Source organism: Cricetulus griseus, chromosome 7, assembly GCF_003668045.3.
Source record: "Cricetulus griseus strain 17A/GY chromosome 7, alternate assembly CriGri-PICRH-1.0, whole genome shotgun sequence".
Lineage (NCBI taxonomy): Eukaryota > Metazoa > Chordata > Mammalia > Rodentia > Cricetidae > Cricetulus > Cricetulus griseus.
The window spans coordinates 69,418,864-69,442,342 of record NC_048600.1 but is presented as its reverse complement, the minus strand read 5'-3'; the positions used below and the strand labels follow the sequence as shown (position 1 = coordinate 69,442,342).

The 23,479-nt window shown below is 46.2% G+C and overlaps 1 protein-coding gene across 4 annotated transcripts in view; it reads right to left on the bottom strand.

Moving 5' to 3' along the window:
* Positions 1–7,555: 7,555 nt before the first annotated feature.
* The window catches only part of LOC100766093 (proton-coupled amino acid transporter 1), a 34,948-nt gene continuing 19,024 nt past the window's right edge, over positions 7,556–23,479 (bottom strand). For all 4 annotated transcript variants that reach the window (XM_027427456.2, XM_035447643.1, XM_035447645.1 and 1 more), the window contains 6 exons: positions 22,435–22,519; positions 20,892–21,110; positions 19,116–19,214; positions 18,010–18,176; positions 15,849–16,018; positions 7,556–11,261 (listed from right to left, as the gene is read on the bottom strand). In XM_027427456.2, the coding sequence (XP_027283257.1) occupies positions 10,990–11,261; positions 15,849–16,018; positions 18,010–18,176; positions 19,116–19,214; positions 20,892–21,110; positions 22,435–22,519 (1,012 nt within the window). In that variant the 3' untranslated portion in view covers positions 7,556–10,989. The remainder of the gene's footprint in view (positions 11,262–15,848; positions 16,019–18,009; positions 18,177–19,115; positions 19,215–20,891; positions 21,111–22,434; positions 22,520–23,479) is intronic.

Sequence of the window (23,479 nt, the reverse complement as noted above, 5' to 3'; positions counted from 1 at the left end):
AAACACAGCAGTAGGGCCGCAGGAAAGAGGGGATGCCCAGACGGGTGCATGCTGGGATGAGACCTCGGAGGGCAATCCCTCAGGTTGGCGGTCTCCCAGCCCCATCAAGAAAGAGATCCAACCACTGGTTCAGCATATTTGGGCCACATTCTTGGAGCTTCTCACAGGCCCATTGTTCGGCAGGCAGGTTGTGCTCAACAGGCAACCATGCATGCATCTGCTGTGGAGGGAAGACCCAGGATCTTCTGAGATCCATGCAGTGACCTTCGAAGGGACTGAAGGGTGAGCAGCCCTCCAGCAAGTACTCCAGTCACCTGAGTATCGGCTTTGTGCATGCATTTGGGACATCTACGCCAGGTGTCTCATGTCATCACCATTCCGGCACTGGGAGCAATAGCATTCTTGGGAGATGAGTCACTTGTCCCTCCATTTCCCAGAAGTCTTTTTGCTGAAGCTTCAGAAGGACTTGTTCCACCTCTGCCAGTGGGATCTTGCCCGGAACCTTCTGCATTGAAGAATTTAGGTCTTGTGTAATGCTGAGTTAATTGTCCCAAGTTTCTCAGGCACTTTTGGCCAAAAGCAAGAAGGAAGTAGTTCATTTGAAAAATTCCTAGGCACTTTTCAACCTTGCTGTCTGGATGTGTTTTCCCAAAGGGTTTCTTCTTGTCTAGACACAAGGAACTCAACTCTCTTTCAGGGCCAGGTGGAGGTGGAGAGCCAGCCAGCAGACCCAGCCCAGACACCCTGCCCTTTCCCTTTTCTTCATTGCAGATGTCTGCCAATCAAGTGTTACCCACACTGACTCGGCCCTATGCATGGAGAGTCAGTGTGGGCACATGTCTACACATGTACATACCCATGGAAAGTGTGTATGTGCACATGTGTAGAAAGTTACATAGCTCGGAGTAGCAGAGACTGGAAGCCAGGGAGGACTCTAGTGGCCTGAGCACTCGGTCCTCCACCAGTCCCTCTCTGGTCCACTGCCTTTTCACGCGTGTGGTTTTGGAGTCAGAAGTCAAAGGAAGAGCCGCAGAGACTCTCACCCACAGAGCTGCTCACAAAGACAGCTGTGTGGGGAGGATGCATTAGTGTGTCATGTGTGACTGTGGTTGTGAGTGATTGCACGAGTGGCTTTGTTAGCCACTTAATTTTTTTAACAATAAATATCTTTTTTACTGTTATTTTCTGTGTCACTTAGAATGCTTCAGGCTGGGTCAGATTCAGTTCAACAGAGTGTCCAAGTCCAGGTTCATAAAGAATTTAGACCTCAAAGGATTCATCACCTGATAACTGCTAAGCTAGACTCTTGAGCTTAACCAGATACCAGAAGTCAGAGAGGTCTGAGTAGGGCCCTGGACACTATTTTGGAGAAATGCCTCTGATTTGGAGAAATGACTCTGAAATATCCCTTCTCAAGTTCTTCAATTAAAAGAAGAACCTCAGTATTATTATTATTTATAATCTATTTGTTTGGGTGTTTGGAGGTCAGAAGACAACTTACAAGAGTTAATTCTCTCCCTCCATCACATAGTTCCCAGGGATTGAACTCAAGTTATCAGGCTTGGTGGCATGTGCCTCTACCAGCTGAGCCATCTCACCAGCCCCAAGCTCCTCAATTTAAAGATGAGGAAATTAAGGTTCTGGGGCACAGGCTGTAAACAGTAGGCATGCCAAAAGCCCAAGGCTCAAGACTTCAGTTCCTGATACCACATGAGATGCCTGCAGCAGGGGCCTCACTATCAAAGTTTGGGGGAGCCAACAACTATTGTCCCACTGCTGGATGGCACTTCTGGGAGCTGTCATGACCTGAGACTGGAAAGCCCAGTCAGTCATAGATGGCTGGTATGAGACACCCCAGGTGGACTGGTGGCTCTGGAGTTAGGCAGGCAGGCTTCTTGCCCAGCTCCATTGCACACTAATATACATTCTTGAACAGCTTTCACTTGACTCTTGTTTTAAAAACTTGCTTTGAGAGCTTCTTTTTAGACCCCTGATTGCCCAGGCTATGAAGCAGCCTGACTCAGTATGCAGCCGAGGATGACCTCAAACTTTCCATCCCCCTGCCTCCATTTCCTAAGTGCTGGGTGTTGGTCATCACGCCTGGTTTATGCAGTACTGGTAATAGAACCCAGGGCTTCATGCACGCTAGGCAAGCACTCTACCGGCTGAGTCACACCACTAGTTCTTGTCAGAGAGGACCTCAGTAGGCCTCTCACAGCACACAGAGCTATTGTCTAAGCCCCTTACACATACATGGACATCCCTCACCAGAGTGACACGTTTCTTACATCAGTAACAACATAGGCCCACAACTAACCAAAGTCCACAGCACACAGTAGGGCTCATTCCTGGTGTTGTAACAGGATATCTACCACAATGTTATCATATGGAGCAACTTAGCTGCTCTTAGAGTTGCTTGTGCCCTGCCAGTCACCCCCTCTCCTAGCCCCTGACAGCCAGTGACCTGTCTTCACAGTTTCGCCCTTGACAGAAGGCCACAGAGTCAGAACCACACCTTAAGTGGCCATTTCAGGTTGTTTCATTCCGTCCTGTAGCGTGCATTTACATTTCCACCATTTCTCTATGTGGCTAGACAGCATATTTCCTTTTAACATGTATGCCATGATTTGGATATGGCAGTTGGTTCATCCACTTGGCCAACTGAAGAACATTTTGGTTGCTCCCACATTTTAGCCACGAAAAACTCATGAGCTGGTGTTTCTGTAATCAGGTTTCCAGTTCCTTTGGGTAAATTTCAGAGTGTAGTTATTTGTTTGTATGGTGAGATGATAAGAATAAGTTTAGCTTTATAAGAAGCTACCAAAGTGTCTGTATCATTTTGCACAATTTCCATTAGCAATGCATGAATGTTCCTGCCCTCAGTTTGGGCCAGTCTCCTCAGCACACAATGCCTCCCTTAGTTTGGGCCGTTCTCCTCAGCATGCAATGCCTCCCTCCACGTTGTTCCAAATATGTATTTTCTTGATGACACAAGGTGTAGAGAGTCATTGAGTTGTTTTTTACCATCTTCAAATCTCCTTTAGTGAGATGGCTGTTCAGGTCATTGGCCCAGTTTTAAAAGTCAGATTGTATATTTTCTTATTGTTGAATTATACGAGTTCATTACCTATTTTAGATAAACAATCCTTTGCTCAGTAAGGGTTTTTGTAGATATTTCCTCCAACTTTCACCTGACAGCTTGATAGTGTAGTTCACAGAAAATGTCTCCCTTTCCCTGTCTCTTTGTCTCTGTCTATCTCTCTCTTTCTCTGAAATAGACCCACCACTTGGCCCAGCTGGTCTTGAATTTACCTGTGTATCACAGATTGGCCTCAAACTTTGCTCCTGCCTCAGCCTCTCAAATACCGGGAATTACAGCACACATTACAAAACATGGCAGGTTTTAGTTTTAAGGCAGTCTAACTTAGTAATTCTTTCCTTCATGTGTGGTACATTAGGTGTTCTACCTAAGTACCCAGATGCATACATCTGGGTGGGTCAGAGGGCAGAGAGAGTAGGATGCTGCTACCCCGCTGGCTTTCTACTTTCTCCATTCTATTCAGTCTGAGACTCCATCCCGGGAGATAGTGCCATCCACAGTCAGGATGGGTCTTCCTGCTCAGTTAAATTTCTTTGAAATCCCCCCCCCAAAGACATGCCCAGTATGTCTCCTGGGTTATTCTTTTAAAAAGTCACTGTCATACCAAAGATGGTCTGTATTTTTTGTATGATATCTTCTATGGTTTTATGATATCTTTATGGTTTTATGTCTTACTTATTTTGGATCTGAATCTAGCTCAGCTCTCTAGATGTGGATACCTAATCTGCAATACCACTTGTTGAAAAGGCCATCTTTGCAGCAATAACTCCCTTTGCTTCTTTACCAAAGTCATACTGTGCTTCTTATTTTTTCAGTAGACAAAGTCAGTCAATAGTACCATATTGGTTCCTGTGATAGCTAATGTTGTCAACTCAGTGGGATCTGGAATTAAAGACACCTTCAAGGTGGGTTTTTCCCTCCTCGCTTAAGCCGCTTTGGAATTTCCCAAGACATGCCCAGAGGTGTGTCTCCTGTATAATTCTAAATCTAGCCAGGTTGACAATGAAGGTTAACCATTGTAAATAACAATGGTAGCTAGTTCATAACAACTGTTACATAAGGACATCAAGAGTTGTTTTAATTTTCTTTAATTTTTTTAGACAAGGCCTTATGCAGCCTAGGCTGGCCTTGAACTTACTATGTAGTTGAAGATGACCTTGAACTTCTGATCATCCTACTTTTACCACCACACTCTGTTTATGCAGTACTGGGGACAGAGTGTCAGGTCACCCGTCAGTCAGGTGGGTTACACCAGGCTACCAGTTATTTTCTTCTAACACAAGAAAAATTCCTATTCAGATAAAAAGAACTGTGTTTTGGAAACACTGAAACCATGGACCTTACTCCAAGGTCCACAGAGAAGCACTGGAAGATGACCCAAACTCCTCCCTTCCTTTGGGCACCTTTCCAGATTGGCCACCAGGGGGCGCTCTGACCTTAAGAACCAATCCTCCCATCAAACTACTTGGGCCCTCGGAGGCTTCAGTACAAAAGGACAGTCTCTGACACTGCGGACACGGAGTGTTAGCCAGGTGCCACCGTGTTGGGGCTGCTTGGTGCTGCTGATTGACAGCCTAGGCTGCCTCCTGAAATGCAGGAGTGTCCTCTGGGACCCAGCTCGGCAAAAACAAGTCTAATATTTTCTCAAATTCTCCAATAAGCCTCCAAGGTCCAGCCAAGGAGAAACGGTTTGGTGAGATTAACATGAAACTAAAAGCATAACAAAGGCAATTTACCTGTCCATGACACCACTCACTGAGTCCCCAACTAATTCAGGAACAGGCTTGCCCCTAGGGCATACAATGAGAGAGGGAGGCAGTCTCACTTAGCTAATGCTCTCAGCAGCTTAGGAGCTAGGCAAGGGGCAAGGTGCCCTTTATTATCCACGGGGCATTGATTCTAGGGCCCATTGAGGATACCAAACTCTGGAAGCTTCAGTCCCCTATACAAAACAGTGTGTTGTTTGCCTGTAGCCTACACAGGTCTTCCTACATATTGTACATTCTCTCCAGATTGTTTCTCGTATCTAAGATCATGCAGGTGAGACTCGAGGGAAGCACAAAAATCTGTACATGCTCAAAATTAAGTGTAATATTTCCTAGTATTTCCTATGTTGAGTTGCTTGAATCTGCAGCCGAGGTACCTACAGACCGTGACGAGTTGCTGGAGCCACATCTCCCTAGCACATGTTAAGTATAAGGCTCACCAGATAGCAGCACACCCTGGAAGGAGCCACACATTCCCACCAAACTAGCCAGGGAAGATTCCAGAGACAAGCAGCCGTCTGGTCTGGGTGTTAAGAGTTGAGCCCCAGGTTGGACATAGACAAGGGCAGCCAGTTAGGTCAGGAGCAAGCAATGTTGAAGCCTAGTGACTGAGAATGCAGACAGCAGGGGTGATCTCACAGATGGAGGCTGAATGAGGGTGTGTGAACAGAACAGACCAGGATCAGAGCACAGTGTGGATGGCCTAGGTACCCAGTAGGTCTGGGGTAGGGGTGCGGGGTTCTCTGTGCACACTGAAGGAAAGCAGATGAGAAGGGATGAAAGCAGGAGACAGGTGCCATGGATCTGGGGGTGGGGGGACATGAGGTGAGAGATCTGGCTAGTTAGAAAATGTGCATCTTGGGTAAGTTTTTAAAATCTCTTAATGTTTCTGTTTGCAAGGGCATATTGCCAGAAGTTTCTTTCAGTGGTTCTTAGTATTAAGTGAGATGCTATATAGAAAACTGTTGACTGTTATTGACATAAAAAAAAAAAGTCTCAACATGTTGTTCTACCTTTACCATTGAAAAAGCAGTCTCTGAGCTAGGCAGTGGTGGCAGCACATGCCTTTGGTCCCAGCACTTGGAAGACAGAGGCAGAGGCAGGCGGATCTCTGTGAATTCGAGACCAGACTGGTCTACAAGAGCTAGTTCCAGGACAGCCTCCAAAACCCTGTCTCAGAAAAAAAAAAAAAAAAAAAAAAGGAAAAGAAAAAGCAGTCTCTGTGTAGTTCCCATAGCCACACACCTTTGTTCCAAGGCCAAGGGCAGACTGTAATGGGGAGACAGGCAGATTACAAAATGCTGAACCTCGGGGAATGGCTCAGTGGGTAAGAATGCCTGCTGAGCAAGCATGAGGACCTGAGTTCAGATCCCCATAACCCACATAAAAATCTTAAGTAGCCATGTACATATTTTTAACCCCAGTGTCATAGGGGCAGAGACATGAGGAATCCTGGGTCTGCCTAGCTGCCAGCCTAGCTACAGGTTCAGTGAGAAATGCCATCTTCAGGGAGTAAACAGGATGTCCAACACCTAGGTGTGAATACACACACACACACACACACACACACACACCATACACACAACAAATAAACAAATACAACCAAGGCAATATTGTACATCTTTATTGAGATGGTCTCAACTCATCAAGTTGTTCACCAAAAAACAGGCAAATTTTTCTAAATGTAGATTAGAATCCATTTCCTTTTTTTTTCCAGAAAGGTGAGGGAGACTAATGGCCATCATTTAGGAAAATGCACCATTCAAGGTTCCCGGTCTCCAAGCACATCTACAAAGGGGAAGCTGTCTACCAAGAAAGCCATGGTCAGTCTGCTGTTACCCAGATGTATGTTTCTATCAGAGCAAGGGGCTAATGTGGGACCTGGAGATCTAGGAGTGTGATTACAGCCATTAGGTATGAATGACACCTTGATGTAGATTATGTAAACAGGTGTTTTGGTTTCCTTCAATTAATATTTTCAGAAATATTCTCTAAACCTTTCATTTTTTTATACTCCCATTTCCCCCACAACAATCCCTCACAGCACCCCCACCACCCCACCCCATCCCACCCCACCTCAGGCTGTAAGCAAAAGAGAAGAGGCAGTACCTTGAGAAGTGCTTGAATTCTGGCACCAAAACCCAATGTGTTGCAGTTCCCTGTGCCAGCTGGAGGCCTGTAAAGACTGTCTCTGGGCCTTTGAGTTGACTCAGTATATGTGCGCACACACAGCCATGTGCCAGACAAGCAACATCATAGATGCAATGGTGAATTAGTAGCCATCTCAGTTAGTGTAAGCAAACTCTTCATGTGTATAGATAAAAACAGATTTCAGAGAGCTGGCCTGGCTGTGACTGACAGGAGTAAAATTCTCAGGGTGGGCTGGCCTCAGTCAAGCGTGGAAGGTCAGAAGCCAAGTTGACACCTGTAACTACCCACTGGTATATGCAGAAGGCATTGGAAATGCCTACCCAGGATTTCAGGGGAATGCTGAGGTGGTTTAGGGATGCAGGATTGTTTAACAGAAAAAAACAAAATAAAATCCCGGATCCCTTTCTCAGACCCCCTCTTCCTTCAACAGACTGTCCTATCCTGAGTGATGTTTTGGGAGCTTTTGTTTGTTTGTTTGTTTGTTTTGTTGTTGTTGTTGTTTTTGAAGTGTGAAAACAGAGACACAGATTACAACCTCTCAAAAATAAAAAATAAAATTCATTTATTGAAGTGGAAATTTAACACAAGGTCCATGGGTTCAACCCAACTGAGACCTAGACGTTCTGACATGCCCCCATGTGTACGCTCACCCTACTGAGATCACATCAGAGGAGGTACGAGACACACAGTACTGTCTGGCTCTCAAGACTCTCTGTACAGCAGTTCTCTAGTTCCTTGATTCACACATCCACTGACAGTTTACAACACAGATATGGAATTTTATTTTTCATTAAAAAAGAAAGAAAACAGTTTCTTTAACATCACCTTGATTTAAATCAAAGAACAGGGCAAACACCATGCACCTTCCAGCCTCATTGTCCACTTTTTTTTTTCCCTGATAACTGTCTATGAGCACATTTTAATGTCCCTGACCAGGAATGACTCGGGATACACAGAAAAGGAGGAAACCAATCAGGCAGAAGCTGGCTTGACCAGCAGGACTAAAGTGCCTTCAAGTATTGACCACAGTTTCAAAGACGAGCCAGATGGCTTGCTTTCCCCTAATGGCCTCTGATTTGTAATGTACTTTAGAAAATGAAATTCTAAAGTCGACTTGGCGCCACCCTCCTTATTGCCACGTCGTCCCACCACTCTGTCTGGTTCCCGTATCAGGTCTCAAGCAAGTCTCAGTGTCCTGATGGGAGTCGTGGCTGGGGCTGGCCAGTAGAGAAAGCAAACCCATATCTAGTGCCCTCAATGTACAGAGGACAGGGAATGCTGTAAACATGATCAAAGCTCCGTACTTCCTGGAAGGATCAGGTGAGACAGTAGTGTCCAAGACATGACACTGAAGAGAAGGAGAAATCTGAGGATGAAAGAGAGCCTAAGGACAAGCTCTGGGATCCGCCTTCAGACTACTGATCACACTTAACCCATGACTTCCAAAGGTGAGCACCTTCCCATTGGGGTGGCTAAGAAGGTGAGGTGGGTGGGGCTAAGATAACCCATTCCTCTCCTGACTCAGACAGCAGCACATTACAAATGATGCCACCTGTAAGGGCAGGGTGAGCTGCACAGGCTGGATCACATCTTCCCAGCAAGTACTCACATTCAAGTTTGGGATAACGGGTCTCTGAACTGTGGGTACAGACTGGCAAGGATCAGGCAGCCTGTTTGCCCTTGGGGCATCTGGATGCAGGTTTCCTCTTCATAAAGCCTTCCTGTTCTGAGTGTTTTCTCACCAGGGGCCAGCTAACTCCCAACTGACAGCAGGAGAGGGCATGAGGATGCTGCACTCGTAGGCTGTGTGCAGCAGACGACCAGCCTCCTCTTCCACCTGGAACTATTTGCTTAGCAGCTGTCTGGTGTCCATCCAGAAAGGTCCTGATCTTCCTGAAAGAGTCAAGCCACCAAACTACCAGTGCTTTGGGATCACAGCAAGAGATCACACCAAGGAAGCTGCCACTAGCCCTCATGCTAAACAAGGCACTCCACACAGTCTCAGGCCAGGGGCCCTGAAAAGACAGCTGGCCTTGTGCATTGGGTCTTGACACCTGGATAGGGGTGCCTCTACCAATTCTGAATACAGTGTCCTGAAGCCATGTTCAGGTGGCCTCTAGGAGAGAGCCAGGCCCACATTTGGGTTGCTGGAACCCAAGTCCAGAAATAGCAGGTCAGCACCTGAACCTACTTTGGGCATTTTCCAGCTGGAGACTTCAGAAAGCAACATTTGTGAAGTCCAGCTGGCTGGCACCTGGACACATAAGCGCCTGTGGAGATGCTAATGAGCGGAAAGGGTAAAAAGCACTGCTCTCCTAGGGGCTGAGGACCTGCAAGACAGCAGTGCCTCCTCCTAGCCTCATTGCTTGGACCAGAGGCCACCCTTCCCATTCTTTGACCTGGACATCATTCGGCAGACTCTGGACAGAACAGCAGGAAAGGGCTTGGCTGCAAGGTTGAGTCACAGCCCTTCTAGCTTCTGTCAAACACAAAAGCAAGACCCTGTTAAATTCTTGCTCCTTTCTCTGAACCAAGGTTCAGGGCAAATCCTATCTCTAGATAAGAGCCTGGTAACCAGAGTGGAGGACACATGAACCACTCTGTCATGTATGTACGTGTGTATGCGCACATATGTGTGCAGTCACACACACAACTCTGGGACGAGGAGCTAATGACTGCCCTTTGAAAATCCTTCTTATACCAAGAGGGGCACAGTGGCAAGCCACAGACTTTGTTAGCTGCCTCAAAGGCCCACACTGAGGTGACAGATCTAGAAGCCATGTAACTCTACAGGACGCATGATGCGGGATGGACATAGGACACAGTTAGTGTTTAGTGGTTCCTTGGAAGCCCAGGATACAGAGGCAGCCTGGGGCAAGGCAGGGCTTCTGTTCTCTCCCGAGGAACTGTAAACAATGACCCTTGTGCGTAGTGTCTACGTCAGAACCCACACCCCAGTCCTCAGCCAGCACCCCTGACAAGTACTTCCGAATGCCCATATGGCTGCAGTCTCATAAATGGAAGTCCTAGAGGGGGTGCATGCTCACATGATCTGCTTAAGGTCTCTGAGCCAGCTGGGTGTGGCAGCTCATGCTAGTAATCTCAATACCTGAGGCAGAGGCAGGAGGACCAAGAGTTCAAGGTCACCCTTGACATAGCAAGTTCAAAGCCAACTTTGGTGACATGAGACCCTGTCTCAAAAAAATACAAATAAAAATAAAAAACAAACAAAAAGAATGGCCTCTAGGCCACGAGGGTGGAGGATATATACCATGGTCCCCTGGAGCAGGTTTCTGTGTGGCAGGAGAAGCCATGTGCAAGCTGATGAAGGAGAAGTAATCCACTATGATGCCAGGTCTGAAGTCAGATCCCAAAACCTAAGCTTAAATAAATTATAAATACCTCCAATTTGGGCAGCATCTCATTATCTTTAAGAGCTAAAGGAATCAGGAGGGCAGTATTATGGCCTATACAGAGGAAATGAGAGAAGAGGTGGTGTGGCCTGTGAGTTGGGAGGTCCAGAAGCCTCTCAGGACTCAGCTGGGTGGGAGAGTGAGGTACAGCATTTGGGAGTCCAATGAGAAAGAGGCCTGGCTTTGTAAAACGTCAGAGTCTCCACTTATTTAATCTAGCCCTGGCCCTGGAAAGGGGAAAAGGTCAGGAGCAGGATACTACCTTGTAAATAAAGTGAGCTGTGTGCTGGGGATAGTTTAGGTGTGGCAGGTCAGGTGAGGGGGGCCAGTCCCGAGGGAGGGGCACGATGAAGGAAAGCAGTGACTGCACCATCACAAGCGGAGTGTCTGCTCCCCACCATCCCCCACAGCTCAGTCTCACCTAGCCCAGGGTACCCAAGGGTCCAATGCCAAGTGGAGTGCCCAGACAGCAACCCAGCCTTTCTCCTGAGGCTGTGGGGACACTACTGGGAGACACACAAGGTGGGGCTGGGTAGGTGCAGGGAACACACCCAGATCCTTATATGAAGGCACTGGTGGAATTGGTAGAGGTGTTGCTGTGGCTTGGAAAGATCAGCTCACACAGAGACTCGTAGGTCCCCACCACGAAGCCCACGAAGCCAAAGATGCTGATGAGGACATCCTTGGCGATGGTCAGGGGGCTCAAGCCCTCCTCATAGAAGGTGGTCACCTCCAGCAGGGGCGGGATGATGAGGGCCAGGGCGCTGCTGCTCATAGAGCCCACCAGGGAGAGGACCAGGTCCAGGCGTGGGATGAGGATGGCCAGGACACCTGCAGAGAGAGTGGACATCTTTGGTCAAGAATGCCTGAGACTATGCTCGCTGGCCAGAAAAATCAGCCTGGGACCACATTTGGAATACAGAGCTTGAAGGAAATCAGGATACTATTTAGTCCAATCTCTGCGCAATATGTGATCAGAGATGTAGAATTACTATGGTCTCCTGACTTGTGACAGCACCACCACAAGTTACTGTGTCACAGTTGCCTTAGTATATATTCTAGGCTGCCACTGAACTGGAGATCTTCCTGCCTCAGCCCCTCAACAGTACAATTGTGTACTGCTCTTCCAGTTGGTCCTCTATTGAGTCTCTCCCAAAGGGGAGGGTGGGGTAGGGAACAATGGGTGGGCCTTCCTGAGAAACCACTTACTTACTTACGCTGATGGAGCCACAAATATATCAGTCTTCAAGTGCCACAGAGAAAGGAATATACATTCCCAACACTTCCTCTTCCAGAAGACACCATGATTAAACCCTTGAGAATTTCATGGAGTGCAGGGGAGTGGTTCTGCCTGAAGATTGCCTTATAAGGAAAGCCCACCATATCAACCAGCCATGTCAGTCTTGAGACGGTGTACAGTGTAGATTTTGAACTGGTATTGCAAGCAAAAACTGGGGTTAAGAGCCAGTTGGTGACATCCCATGAGCCTTGCGGTGGATGAGAGCTGGAGGGGTGCACAGTAGGCTGCTCCCACCACGGGGCACTGCAGGAACTGCTGTACCAAACTCTGGACTGAACTGCTTGCCCTCTCAGGGGTCTGGGGTCTGAGTCGCTCTCTGCCTGTGTCAGCATCACAGTAACTGCTTTGAGTTGCAGGGTAGAAACATAAGCAAGGCAGCAGTTGGGGAGCTGACCCCAGGGAGGGTGACAGAAGTGTGGTTGGGGGTATAGGACCTTGGAGTGCCCAGTTTCATCTCTCAGCCCCCCCACCAGAAGATTACTTCTTATGGTCCCCAACTACCAAACAGTGACCAAAGGGGGTCACTGACATCAAGAACTTGAGAATGATTAAGTGTCAAATAAATAAATAAATGACCTTGGAATAAACCTAACCAGGTTATAGCCAAGAGAGAGAAAGATCTCTACAGTGAAATGAAACAAACAAACAAAAAAAATCAAAGTACCCAGCAGTGGTGGTGCACACCTTTAATCTCAGCACTTGGGAGGCAGAGACAGGCAGATCCCTGTGAGTTTGAGACCACCCTGGTCTCCAGGACAGCTAGGGCTACACAGAGAAACCCTGTCTCAAAAATTAAAAACATATGATGCTACAGAGGCTGGAAAGGTGGTTCGGCAGGTAAGAGTATTTACTGTTCTTGCAGAGGACCCAAGTTCAACTCCCATCACCCAAATCAGGCAGCTCACAACTGCCTATAACTCCAGATCCAGATCTAGGAAACCCTTCTGACCCTTGTGGGCATTGCACCTTAAAAATTAAATCCTTTAAATAAAAGAAGGCTGGGCACTGGAGAGAGGGCTCAGTGGTTAAGAGCATTGGCCACTATTCCTTAGGACCTGGGTTTGATTTCCAGCACCCATATGATGTTCATAACTCCAGTTCTAGGAGAACTGATGCCCAGGTACCAGGCACATAGGTGGTAGAACATCCACATACATACAATTAAAACAAAGTAAGACGTTGGAATGAAATCTCCCTATTTTTCTTGATATGAGTTGAGGAAAAGGAGGAAATGTAAATAAAACATTAGAGACAGCAATAAAAACAGACTACCAATAAAGTGTGCAGGTATAATTGAAAACAGTCACATAAAATGGAAAGTAATTCACCAATCAACTTTGCCACAAGAATTGAATAAACCAAGAGGAAAGAACAAAATGAACCCACACAAGTACATTTGAGTTGGTGCTACCGAGAGGCCTCTTCTGCCTCCCATAATTACTTCAAAGTCTCCAAGGAAGCTAGGAAAAGCTATGGAGCTGGCAGAGATGAAGGGGCTGCCTCCTTTCATAGGACAATTAACCAGAACAGATCACAGGAGATGGGAGAGTAGAATATACTGTCTGAGATCAAACACAGTCCAGCCCTGTGAGTGTCCTTCAATACAAAGGAGAGTGAGGCCCAGAGGAAGCCAGGAAAAGCAAAGCAAAAACAAACAAACAAACAAACAAACAAACAAAAAAACTGAGAGAATCTAAGACTGAGGTCTGGAGATAGGGATTGCCACTTCCTGAAGGATGGGGTAGGAACAAGCCTGTCGGGAAGCAGGTCCTATGCTTTGGGACATTCTGCAGAAACAGACATACTTTTTCTGTAGGGTCCATATTGGGAAGGCAAGTAATTTGAGTGCTCCAAATCCTGTCTTGCAAAACCCTTTAGATTCAAGAAGCAGGCCCTCAAAGCTGATGAAACAAGCCACTATGCACACAGAAGTAGTCTTAACAGTTGAGCTAATCCATCCTTGGAGGATATACAGCCTACTGTGCACCAGGAACTACTACAGAGTGTGAGATCAAAATGGAGCCTGTATAATTGCTCTAGAACCTCCCTGGCTTATCTGTCTCATGGGCTGTTTCCACCAGGAGAGGGGCTGGAGTATGCCAAAGAGCAGAAGGAAAAGCCAGACTTCTCAGTACTGTGAGCTCTCCAAAGCGCTGGGGAATCCATGATGACCAGACTCAGGTTATAAGAAATCCTTAGGAGAGCTGCTCAAGGTTAAGTGAGAGGATCAAGGTCACCTCCTTAGTTCTAGAGAGTTCTTTCTACATAGATGCCAAGAAGGCTTTCCTTCTACCCACTGTCCTTGCAGGAAAACAATGATGAGCCAAGTGTGGTGGGTCCCACCTGTAATCCCAGGAGTAAGATCAGAGCTTCTAGGTCATTTAACACTACAAGTTGTCCTCTGACCTCTAAATGGATCATGCCATCATGCATGCATATAATAGTAAGTAAAACAAGAAAACATTCAACTCCAGTTCAGTTTACAAATATATATCTATTTGTATATACATATGGATGCTCCTGAGTGGGGAGAAAAAAAATCATACAGACCCATCTTAATTCCAAAAATGCAGGCTAGAACTAAATAATTTAAGGATATTTCCAGGGAAATCTTAATATGATAAGCATTGAGGTGCTTACCCCAAAACAATAAAACTAACACAAAAGCCTAATTTGGAAAACTGCTAATCTCCTGGAAACCCAAATCAGAAATTAGGGACCAGTTGGTTAGGGATTCCCTGGTTTAACTCACAGAGGCAACGAGGAAAAGTTAATTTTTAAAAATTGACCTTGCTTTCAACAAACAGAACATAAGGTGATCTTATGTTTAATGTTTAACTCATATCCTTGGCTCAGGATAGGGGGAAGGGGAATTAAAAAAAAAAAAAAGAGGTAAACAGCCAGGCTAATCAATAGATGCTTAAAGATGAACAGACCAAAAATACCTAGGATTATCTCTGACAGATTTTTAAAACAACAAACACATACCTTCTATCAAACTAATGAATCCTCATTACAGACAAGGCAAAGTGGCTAGCTATTGATTGACTGAAAGAGACAAGGTCTTGTGTATCCCAGGCTAGCTTTGAACTCTTAACCTTCCTGCTTTAACATCCTAGTGCAGAAATTTTGTTGTGTACCACCATACCCAGTTTATATGGTGCTGGGGATGAACCCAGGGCTTCATGTGTGCTAGGCAAGCACTCCACCAATTGACATATGACCCAGGCCTCTGCAGTGCCTTTTAGATATTTACCTATTTTAGATGGAATAGTAACAATGCCTTCTATTAAAGTTCCCAGTCCTCATTATGAATGTGGTTGAAGTGGCTATCCATCTATCCAACCATCAGTTCATCTACCCATCCACCTTTTTATATAGTTTTCCATCTAACCAGCCAGCCAGCCATTTATCTGTCATCTATCTACCTAGCTGTCTATCTGTCTGTCTGTCTATCTATCTATCTATCTATCTATCATCTATTGAAACAGGGTCTCATGTATCCCAGGCTGACCTCCAAACCCTGATCCTCCTACCTGTATTTCTCCAGTGCTGGGCTTGCAGGTATGACCATACCCAGCTGATGTGGTACTGAGTGAGGATGGAACCCCAGGACTTCATGTACGCTCTGTAAGCACGCTGCACACTGAACTACATCCCCAACTCTCTGAAGTGGCTTTTAGGTTGTTTCCCATTTAGGCTGGGACAATAACAGCATGTCTTTGTTCCCTATTGTACTTTAGAACTCATCTATAAACTACTGTCCTCACTTCTGAGTTCTTGGGGGTCACTGAGAACCAATTCTTCAGGCCTTCAACTCCAGCACTGTGACTGTGTGCTAAGCTCTCAATGGAAACAACTCAGATGTCCTTTAGGAACATGTCAGTGTTCTCAACCTTCCTAATGTTGTGATCCTTTGATACAGTTCTTCATGTTGGGGTGAACCCAACCATTAAATTATTTTGTTGCTACTTCCTAAGTGGAATGTTGCTATCGTCATGACTCAATGTAAACATCTGATATACAGGGTATCTGACATGTGACCCCTGTGGGGGTCATGACCCATAGGTTGAGAACTGCTGCTTTAAATAAATGCAGAAATAATCTCTTCTACTCACATGTTATGCAGACCATTGCAGTGCGCACACAAAGGTCCACCAATAGTGTACAATGCTCAGGTACGCGGGACACAATGACTGGAACCATGATCTCAGCTGCAACGTAGAACTGGAGAGCATATGTGAAGAAGATGCCTATGGAGTACAGCAGCTTCACAGTCTGGTACAACCTGCAGAGAATGGGTGCTCTCAAGAACCTGATGGTACACTCTGACAGCCCTGGACAGAGGCCAGAGCCATCTCTGCTGCACCCTGGAGACAACCCACATGGCCTTCAGCCTCTGAAGTTTTAGGTCTGCTTTCTCTCTCCTCTCCTCCCACCCCCCCAAAACACAATAGATGCAAATTAATTTTAATAAACAGTCCTCTATAGCTTTTATGTAAGCAAAGACTAAAAAATAAAATGTGAATTCACAGATAATTGGTTAAACAAGTCACAGTGCCCCCACGTAGCTCTTCAAAATGAGGAGGTAAGCCAGGTACATCACAACCCTAACTCTGGAGAAGGAAGCAGGAGGATCAAAAGTTCAAGGCCATCCTCTGCTACATATGGAGTTTCAGACAAGTCTGAGCTATGTGAGAACTTAAAAAAGAAGAAGAAATAAAAACAAAACAAAGTAAAAGAAAAAAGAAAGAAGCCTCCTCCACCCCCCCATCCACACACCACAGATTGACACAGAATGAATGTAGAGACTGTTTCCCCATGGTGCAGTAAAATGTTCTCTGTACTCCTGAATATCTGGATCTTTGCCCTGTGCACAGGAGCAAATAACGTTCAGAAATAACTATTAGACTCCAACAAGCCTATTCTCTTCTTCCCATGCAATTCAGGGCATCTTAGAATCAGGTTGTGGGGAGGGGCTGGAAAGGAACACAGGCCCCTCCCCATCCCAACAGGGTTGCCTTTTACCACGGATCTCTGAAACTCCCTGACATGCCACTGACATGACATGGGGTACACCAAGTTACCTCCCCAGAGCACAGTGCTTTCTAACCTGACTCAGCACACACAGGAAGGGCCACTCTGTCTTCGGCAGAACTCCACCTTCATCAAGACCTGTGCATATGGCATGGAGAACCACTGGCCACTCTTGGGATTGACTTAAATGGCTTATGTGTGTAATGAGAACAGGCCATCGATGAAGTTGAACTAAATAACTACATGAAATTCTTAAGCTGTAAGAACATTCTAGAAAAAAACAGTATGGGTAAGAAGTCTCGTTTGCTAAATCTAGACAAGAAAAACTCTTTGAGGGACGGGAAACAACACAGCTAGCTGGCGGTGCTCTGAGTTAAGACCCTGAGCCCACCAGGGAGCTGCTAAATCTGGAGTCAGGAGCATCCCCGGCGGGACACCCAGGTAAATGCACAGGGGCAAGCTGAATGCAGCTGAGTCACTCTGGGGCCAGATAGTATAGGCTGGCTATGTCAGGTGTTCCTGAGCTGGTCAGCCCTTGGGGACAGGGACAAAGCCCCAGCCAGCATTCAAAGGCACATTCGGTAATTTAGAAGCAGTCCAGAGTGAAGGACTGAAATCGCTCTGAATTGCAGCTCATTTGGTTGGAAGTGCAGTGAACTTAATCCTCAGATGCCTGCTGGCTAGGGATCCTGTGCTAAGCTCTGACCCACTGAGCCAGCATTTTCTCTATTTGTCCCCACTCAAAGTCTCACCACTCAAAGTGCCATAAAACAACAGACTGGATGGAAAGACTGCTGTAGGACTCTGGCTCTTTCTGGTTTTCAACTTCCAAGCAGAGACAGCTTAGTGCATGCTTTGGGGCATCCAGGCACTTCTACAAGTCTCAGCATTTCCCTAGAGCATGTCCACCTAGGAGAGACACTTGAGGAAGGACTCTTAAGAGCCAGCAGTCCACAGAGAGATGTCTGCACAGCATGCCTGAGACTGCCCAGACAGGCCTGCTCTCCTTCTAAGAGAGAATGACTAGAATGACTTTAGGTACAGAGTGGATACTCCGGCCTTCTGGGCTCAGTATTTCCCAGGAGAAATGCCTTAGCAAATAGATGATTCACATGAATTTGGTACAAGCTGCTGTAGGAATCACAAGCTCAGGGGAGCCAAGTGACAAAGAAAAGCAGTATTCTGACCTATCACCTTCTAGAAGTTTCCAATCTCCTCCTGCCCCTCCCCCCCCACACATACCAGCAGTTGGGCAGGTTGAGTGTGATGCTGGCCTTAATAGCAGCTCCAAATTGCAGGTATCCCAGGCTCCCCAGGCTGATATAGAGTACAGTGACAATAGTCATCCCCAAATACAGGATACATGGAAACTTCTGTGAGTTCTTCATTTTGTTCTCAAGGGGTAGAACCTATAAAAAGGGTTAAGGGGAAAGAAAGCACATGAGAAAGAAAAGTGGACATACCACAAAAGTAGCACTATCAGCGGACAGGGGGGACTTGCTTTGCATGCATGAGAACCTGAGTTCAGATGCTCAGAACCCACAAAAAAGCCAGCTGTGGTGGAATGAATCTGTAACCACAGTACCTGGCAGAGGTAGGGAGGGGTGGGAGGACAGGCTGATCAATGGACCTCACTGACCACACAACAGTCTAGTTGAAGCAGAAAATTCTAGGTTCAGTGATAAACATCGTGTCCAAAAACGAACAGTGCCAGAGAGAGACATTTGATGTTGACTTCTAGCCTCCAAACACAAAAGAGCACAAACATGCACACACACACACACACACACACACACAAGCACACATTTGCATGCACTCATGAACACATGCACATAAACACACACACAAAGTATCTTAATAGAATCTTTCTTGCCAGATCCCCAAGTATATTCTCCTTTAGTGCACAGTGAAATCATTACTCTATCAGCAGCTATACTCTCAGGCATACAAAGGGCTTCAGAACCCACTGTCTAACCAGGAGTGATAACATGAAAAGTCAGAGGCTGGGGCTGCCCTTTATCTCACAGCAGTGTGGTCCCCAGCTAGACTCTGACACTAGTCTTGAGACTGCAGCCTACAGATTTTTTTCTAAGCATTAGCTTCCCTTCTTTAATTTTTTTGTGGGGGGAGGGGAAGGGTCTCCTGTACCTAGGCTGGCCTCCAACTAGCTATGTAGCCAGTGATGCCCTAAATTCCTGATCCTCCCTGCCCCCATCTCCCAAGTGCTGTGATAATGGGCATGTGCTCAAGAGATAATTTCCGACGGGGTTTCCTATGCACTAAAGCAGACAGTGGGGACACTGTGGTGCCAGAGAGCACTCAGGCCCAATCCACAGTACCCCTCTTACCACGCCGATGCCTTCAAAAGCAAAAACTGCAGTGCCAAAGAACAATGGGTAGGTCTTCCATGAAGCCACCAAGGGGAGATGGTGGGGGTCCGGGATTCTCTGGAAAAGACGACAAAGCCAAGGGCTACTCAGAGATTTGGGCTTTGAAACACAAGTTGAAATCCTCCTCCTACATCCAAGATTTCAAAGAAAGGAAGACACTAACTCACAATCAAGGGAGAACAGTCAACCTTTCTCTGCCTTCGGGTTGGGAAGCCCCTCCATGCTTTGGATAAAGTCTGCCCAGTGTACCATAACTGCCCACATGCTGATGCCTGCATAAGCCCCATTTTCTCCCTTGGTGATCCCATCCCCAGACATTTGATATAAAAGAAGAAACTCAAGAGACAGAAGAATTGAACAAAGCTACTTAGCAAAGAAATGGAAGACCATCTTAAATACTCCAAAAGAAGAGATCAATTAACCATATGCTGAACATATCACAGAATTTTACACACTATATAAAAAGTAAAAGCTAAAGGCAGCCACGGGAGTGCATGCCTGTAAAGCCAGCACTTTAGTATGAGGCTGAGGCAATGGATCAGGGATTCAAAGTCAGTTTGGACTCTGTATGTGAGATAGTAAAGAACATGAAAAACTGACTATGAAATAATCCTGAGGAAATGTTTATTGCTTTAGAGACAGGAGGCTGAGGCAGGAAGATCAGGAGTTCAAGGTCAACCTACAACATATAATGAGCTTGAGACCAGCCTGGGCTACCTGGTCTAAAACAAACAAACAAACAAACAAAAAACCCAACTACAACCTCAAAGTTATATAATAATCATGATACAACTATGCAAACATCCACAGAGATAAAGATGGAAGACATGATTTCTAGACTAGTCTTTTCCTCCCCCACCTTATTCTTTTCATCAATTAGACCTAGAACTATCAAGAAGCACAAGAATGTTGAGGAATGCTGAGGAAAGGTAGCAAAATGATTTTTTTTTAAACACAGAAGTCAAAGCTGAGGGTGAGGGTGGTGGCTCAGTTGTTAAGAGCACATACTGCTCTTGCAGAAGACCCAGGTTCAATTCCCAGCACCTCTACTGAGTGCCTTACTACTACTACTATGTGACTCCAAGAGGATCTGACACCCTCTTGTGGCCTCTATAGAACCTGTACTCATGTGCACATATATGTATAATTTTAATTTTTAAAATTTGACTCTAAAAAAAAGAAGCATTTTAGCATGCAGGATATAGACACAAATAGGTATCTCTGCTCTAAAATGAGAACTAAGCACAAGATCACCTAGGAATTAAATTACTCCTGAGTCACAGATGAAAAGATAGTGGAAACGGGTGCTACCCATGGATTAGTGACCGACAGCTACCAGGTTTATCTATCGATCAAGTGGAGCCGTGAGTAGGGAGTTTCACAGTTCACAGCTGTGGGTGCTGTGTGACTGAGACAGGTGGATAGGACAGCCATCATTCCATTCTCTGAGAGACAGACTGGTGCTGACGATGCTAATCTACAACTCAACCAGGGAAGTGGAGAAAGTTCTACAACAATACTGATAACATAAAAGCTCAAGAAAAATGTTAGAAAGACCTAGGTGGGATAATTTCTTTGGTCTGTCACAAGAGGCCTATCTGGAGTAAACATTTGTTCCCATCTCCCCAGGAAACTGTGCAACATCTAATCTAAATATGCTGTGTGTAAGTAGTGTATGACGGCTCCATTTGATTTCTCATATTCCACGGGATGGGGAAGGGCCTGGGACTGTACCTGGAGGATGAACTGGTAGATTGTGACCAGGCTGACCAGCATGGTGACGTTGGCCAGCAGGGAGAAGATGGACAGTATACGCAGGTTTCTGATGAAAGACAGCAGCACCAGGAAGGGCAGGAAGGCAAGCATGTAAAGTCGGGAGTCCATGGTGGGCATCAGGACCACAGTCTCATTGTTATGGCAGTTGGTGGTAGTCCCGTTGGCCGCCTCTATCACCTGGCAGGAGAAGAAAGGAGGAAAGCCCTCAGTGACAGAGCCTGTGGGTATCCAGCTGGAGAGGGTTCTGACAGGATCAGGTGTGTGAACTTGGCATCTTATGTAGGCACCTATGGCTGAGGAACCTTCCTGGGAGTCTTCCTTGCTGCAAACCATCTATGTTGGGTTTGATCATGTTTCACAAAAGACAGAAGGATGTGGGAGACAGATGAGGGAAATTCCATGGTCAGCTCTTCCCATTCTGATCCTAAGCATTCCTGCTGGTGTTCAGGAAGCAGAGAAGAGAGCCTGCGGGCCCTGATCCAGCTGTAACTGGCATGCCTGAAATGAAGGTGGACACTCAAAACAAAACAAAACAAAACAAAAAAATACAAAAACAAAAAACAAAAACAAAACAAAAAAACACTTGTGTCCCTCGTTCTCCATATCTGGACTCTAGAATCCTAGGCAACTGGAATTGCCCCAGGAATGTTATGCTGAGAACAGGAGGGGCCAGGCAGGGAACTAGTCTGCTGGAAAAGGGAAGGGATTCCACACAGTGCCAACAAAACAACCTATCAAACAACCTTGCAGGAGAGACTGGAGGGGGGACAATGATGGGCCAGTGACAACAGGACCATACCTTGGCCAAAGCTACTTAATTATAATTATCTCTTTCCCTCTATTTAATCTCCTGTCAGGACCCTTGGTGGGGATCCATGAATCCTTCCTCCCAGTGAGGCCATACTGAGTAAGTCTTTCTTTGCTCTTCATCTTCAATTCTACCCTTTTAATTGACTTATTCAGGACAGGTGGCTTTACCTGGCTTATTAAAGAGCTAGGGCATGGGCTCTGACCCTAACTCCATTAACACAGCCTTTAGGGCTAAGGATTTCGACACCCCATATCTGAGAGATACAACCCTGGCTTCTGTCAAGGGCAGAGGGATCCTGACACCTAAGCCTGCCCAGCAGCCTCAACAGAGCTGTGCACTCTACAGATAAAGTTCCATTACTAAAGGCTTCCACAGGAGTAACACTAAAGGGCACCACCTACTGAGGCTTCCTCCAGTCTGCTGCTAAGGATTACAAAAGCTACCCAAGACCAGCCCTTGAAGAGAGCTTCTCTTCCTTATGTAGGGATGACATCAGCCAAGTAGAGTCAAAGGACCTCGAGCCAGCTGATGGCAACACAGGCAAGACAAGACAAGGTCTCTTTATACCACAGGTTTTCAGAGGAGAATCAAACACCCAAGGTTCAAACCCAAACATTTTGGCTTGGGAAGAGCCTTGAACAACATCTCCACTTGATTCTCACCCTTCCCTGTTTTTCAGAAGAACTCTACCTGTTTAAAATTGTCAGCCAGAAACACAAAGTAGACACAGCAGAATCCCAGCTGAGTGACAATGAGGAAAAAGTCCACGATGTGCCTGCAGAGGGGACAGAGGAGTACAAAGACCATCAGATCCAAAGGTTTCCAAGGAGATGACCATCTGAGGAGCAGGTGATAAGGACAGGCTGTGGTAAGAGGACACAGTATGCCAGTGTCACCAGAACAGTTTTGGGGTGTGTGGGGAAGGGCTATCTATACTCTGCAAATTCCTTCCTTCGCTCTTAATGCATGAGCTCAGGCCATCACGAGAGCACAGCCCGGCCCCTGGCCCTCTCCTGCCCATCCACTGAACTCATCTTCTTTCCTAACCCTATAGAGAGCCCTTGGCAGGAAAGAGCAGAAAGAGCCCTTCTCAGCCTCCTGCTACAACCAGGACCCAAGAACTGATCTAGTTGCAGGTAAATATGCAGAAACGGCTGTGCCAGAGCAGTCCTGGGCTGAAACACTGCAGCCACAGCTGGTGACGATCTAAAACCCCATCGAGATGAACAGGCTTCAGACCTCTCTTAATGGAGCATAGCACAGCAATTAGAAAGAATGGGTCAGATCTGGAAGCATTTCTGTAGGAAACTACCCAAGGTATCAAAGGAGAAAAAGCAATTTTCAAACAGCACACACAGGAAGAGCCACTTGCCAAAAAAGGGGGGGAGGAGTAAATGTAAAAGCATGTGCATGTCTATATGTATACAGAAAGTTCCAGAAGAACCAGAAGGGTACCTAGACCACTGGACTTTGGCCAATATTCAATTCTATTTTTCAAACTGTGTCCTCTTGCCAAGTGCAAACAATGTTCTTCCTATGAGAATAAGGAAGGGTGTGAGGGAGAACAGAGGAAAAGGAGGAAGGGACAGACAGACAAACTATGGTGGACACTCAGCAACCTGACTGCTCCTCAACAGATGATTTTGCCAAAGAGAGAAAGAGAGTAAAGGAAGGGAGGAAAGAGGAAAGGAGAAGAAAGACACACACCATAGCATAGGGTGGAGCTATAATGACA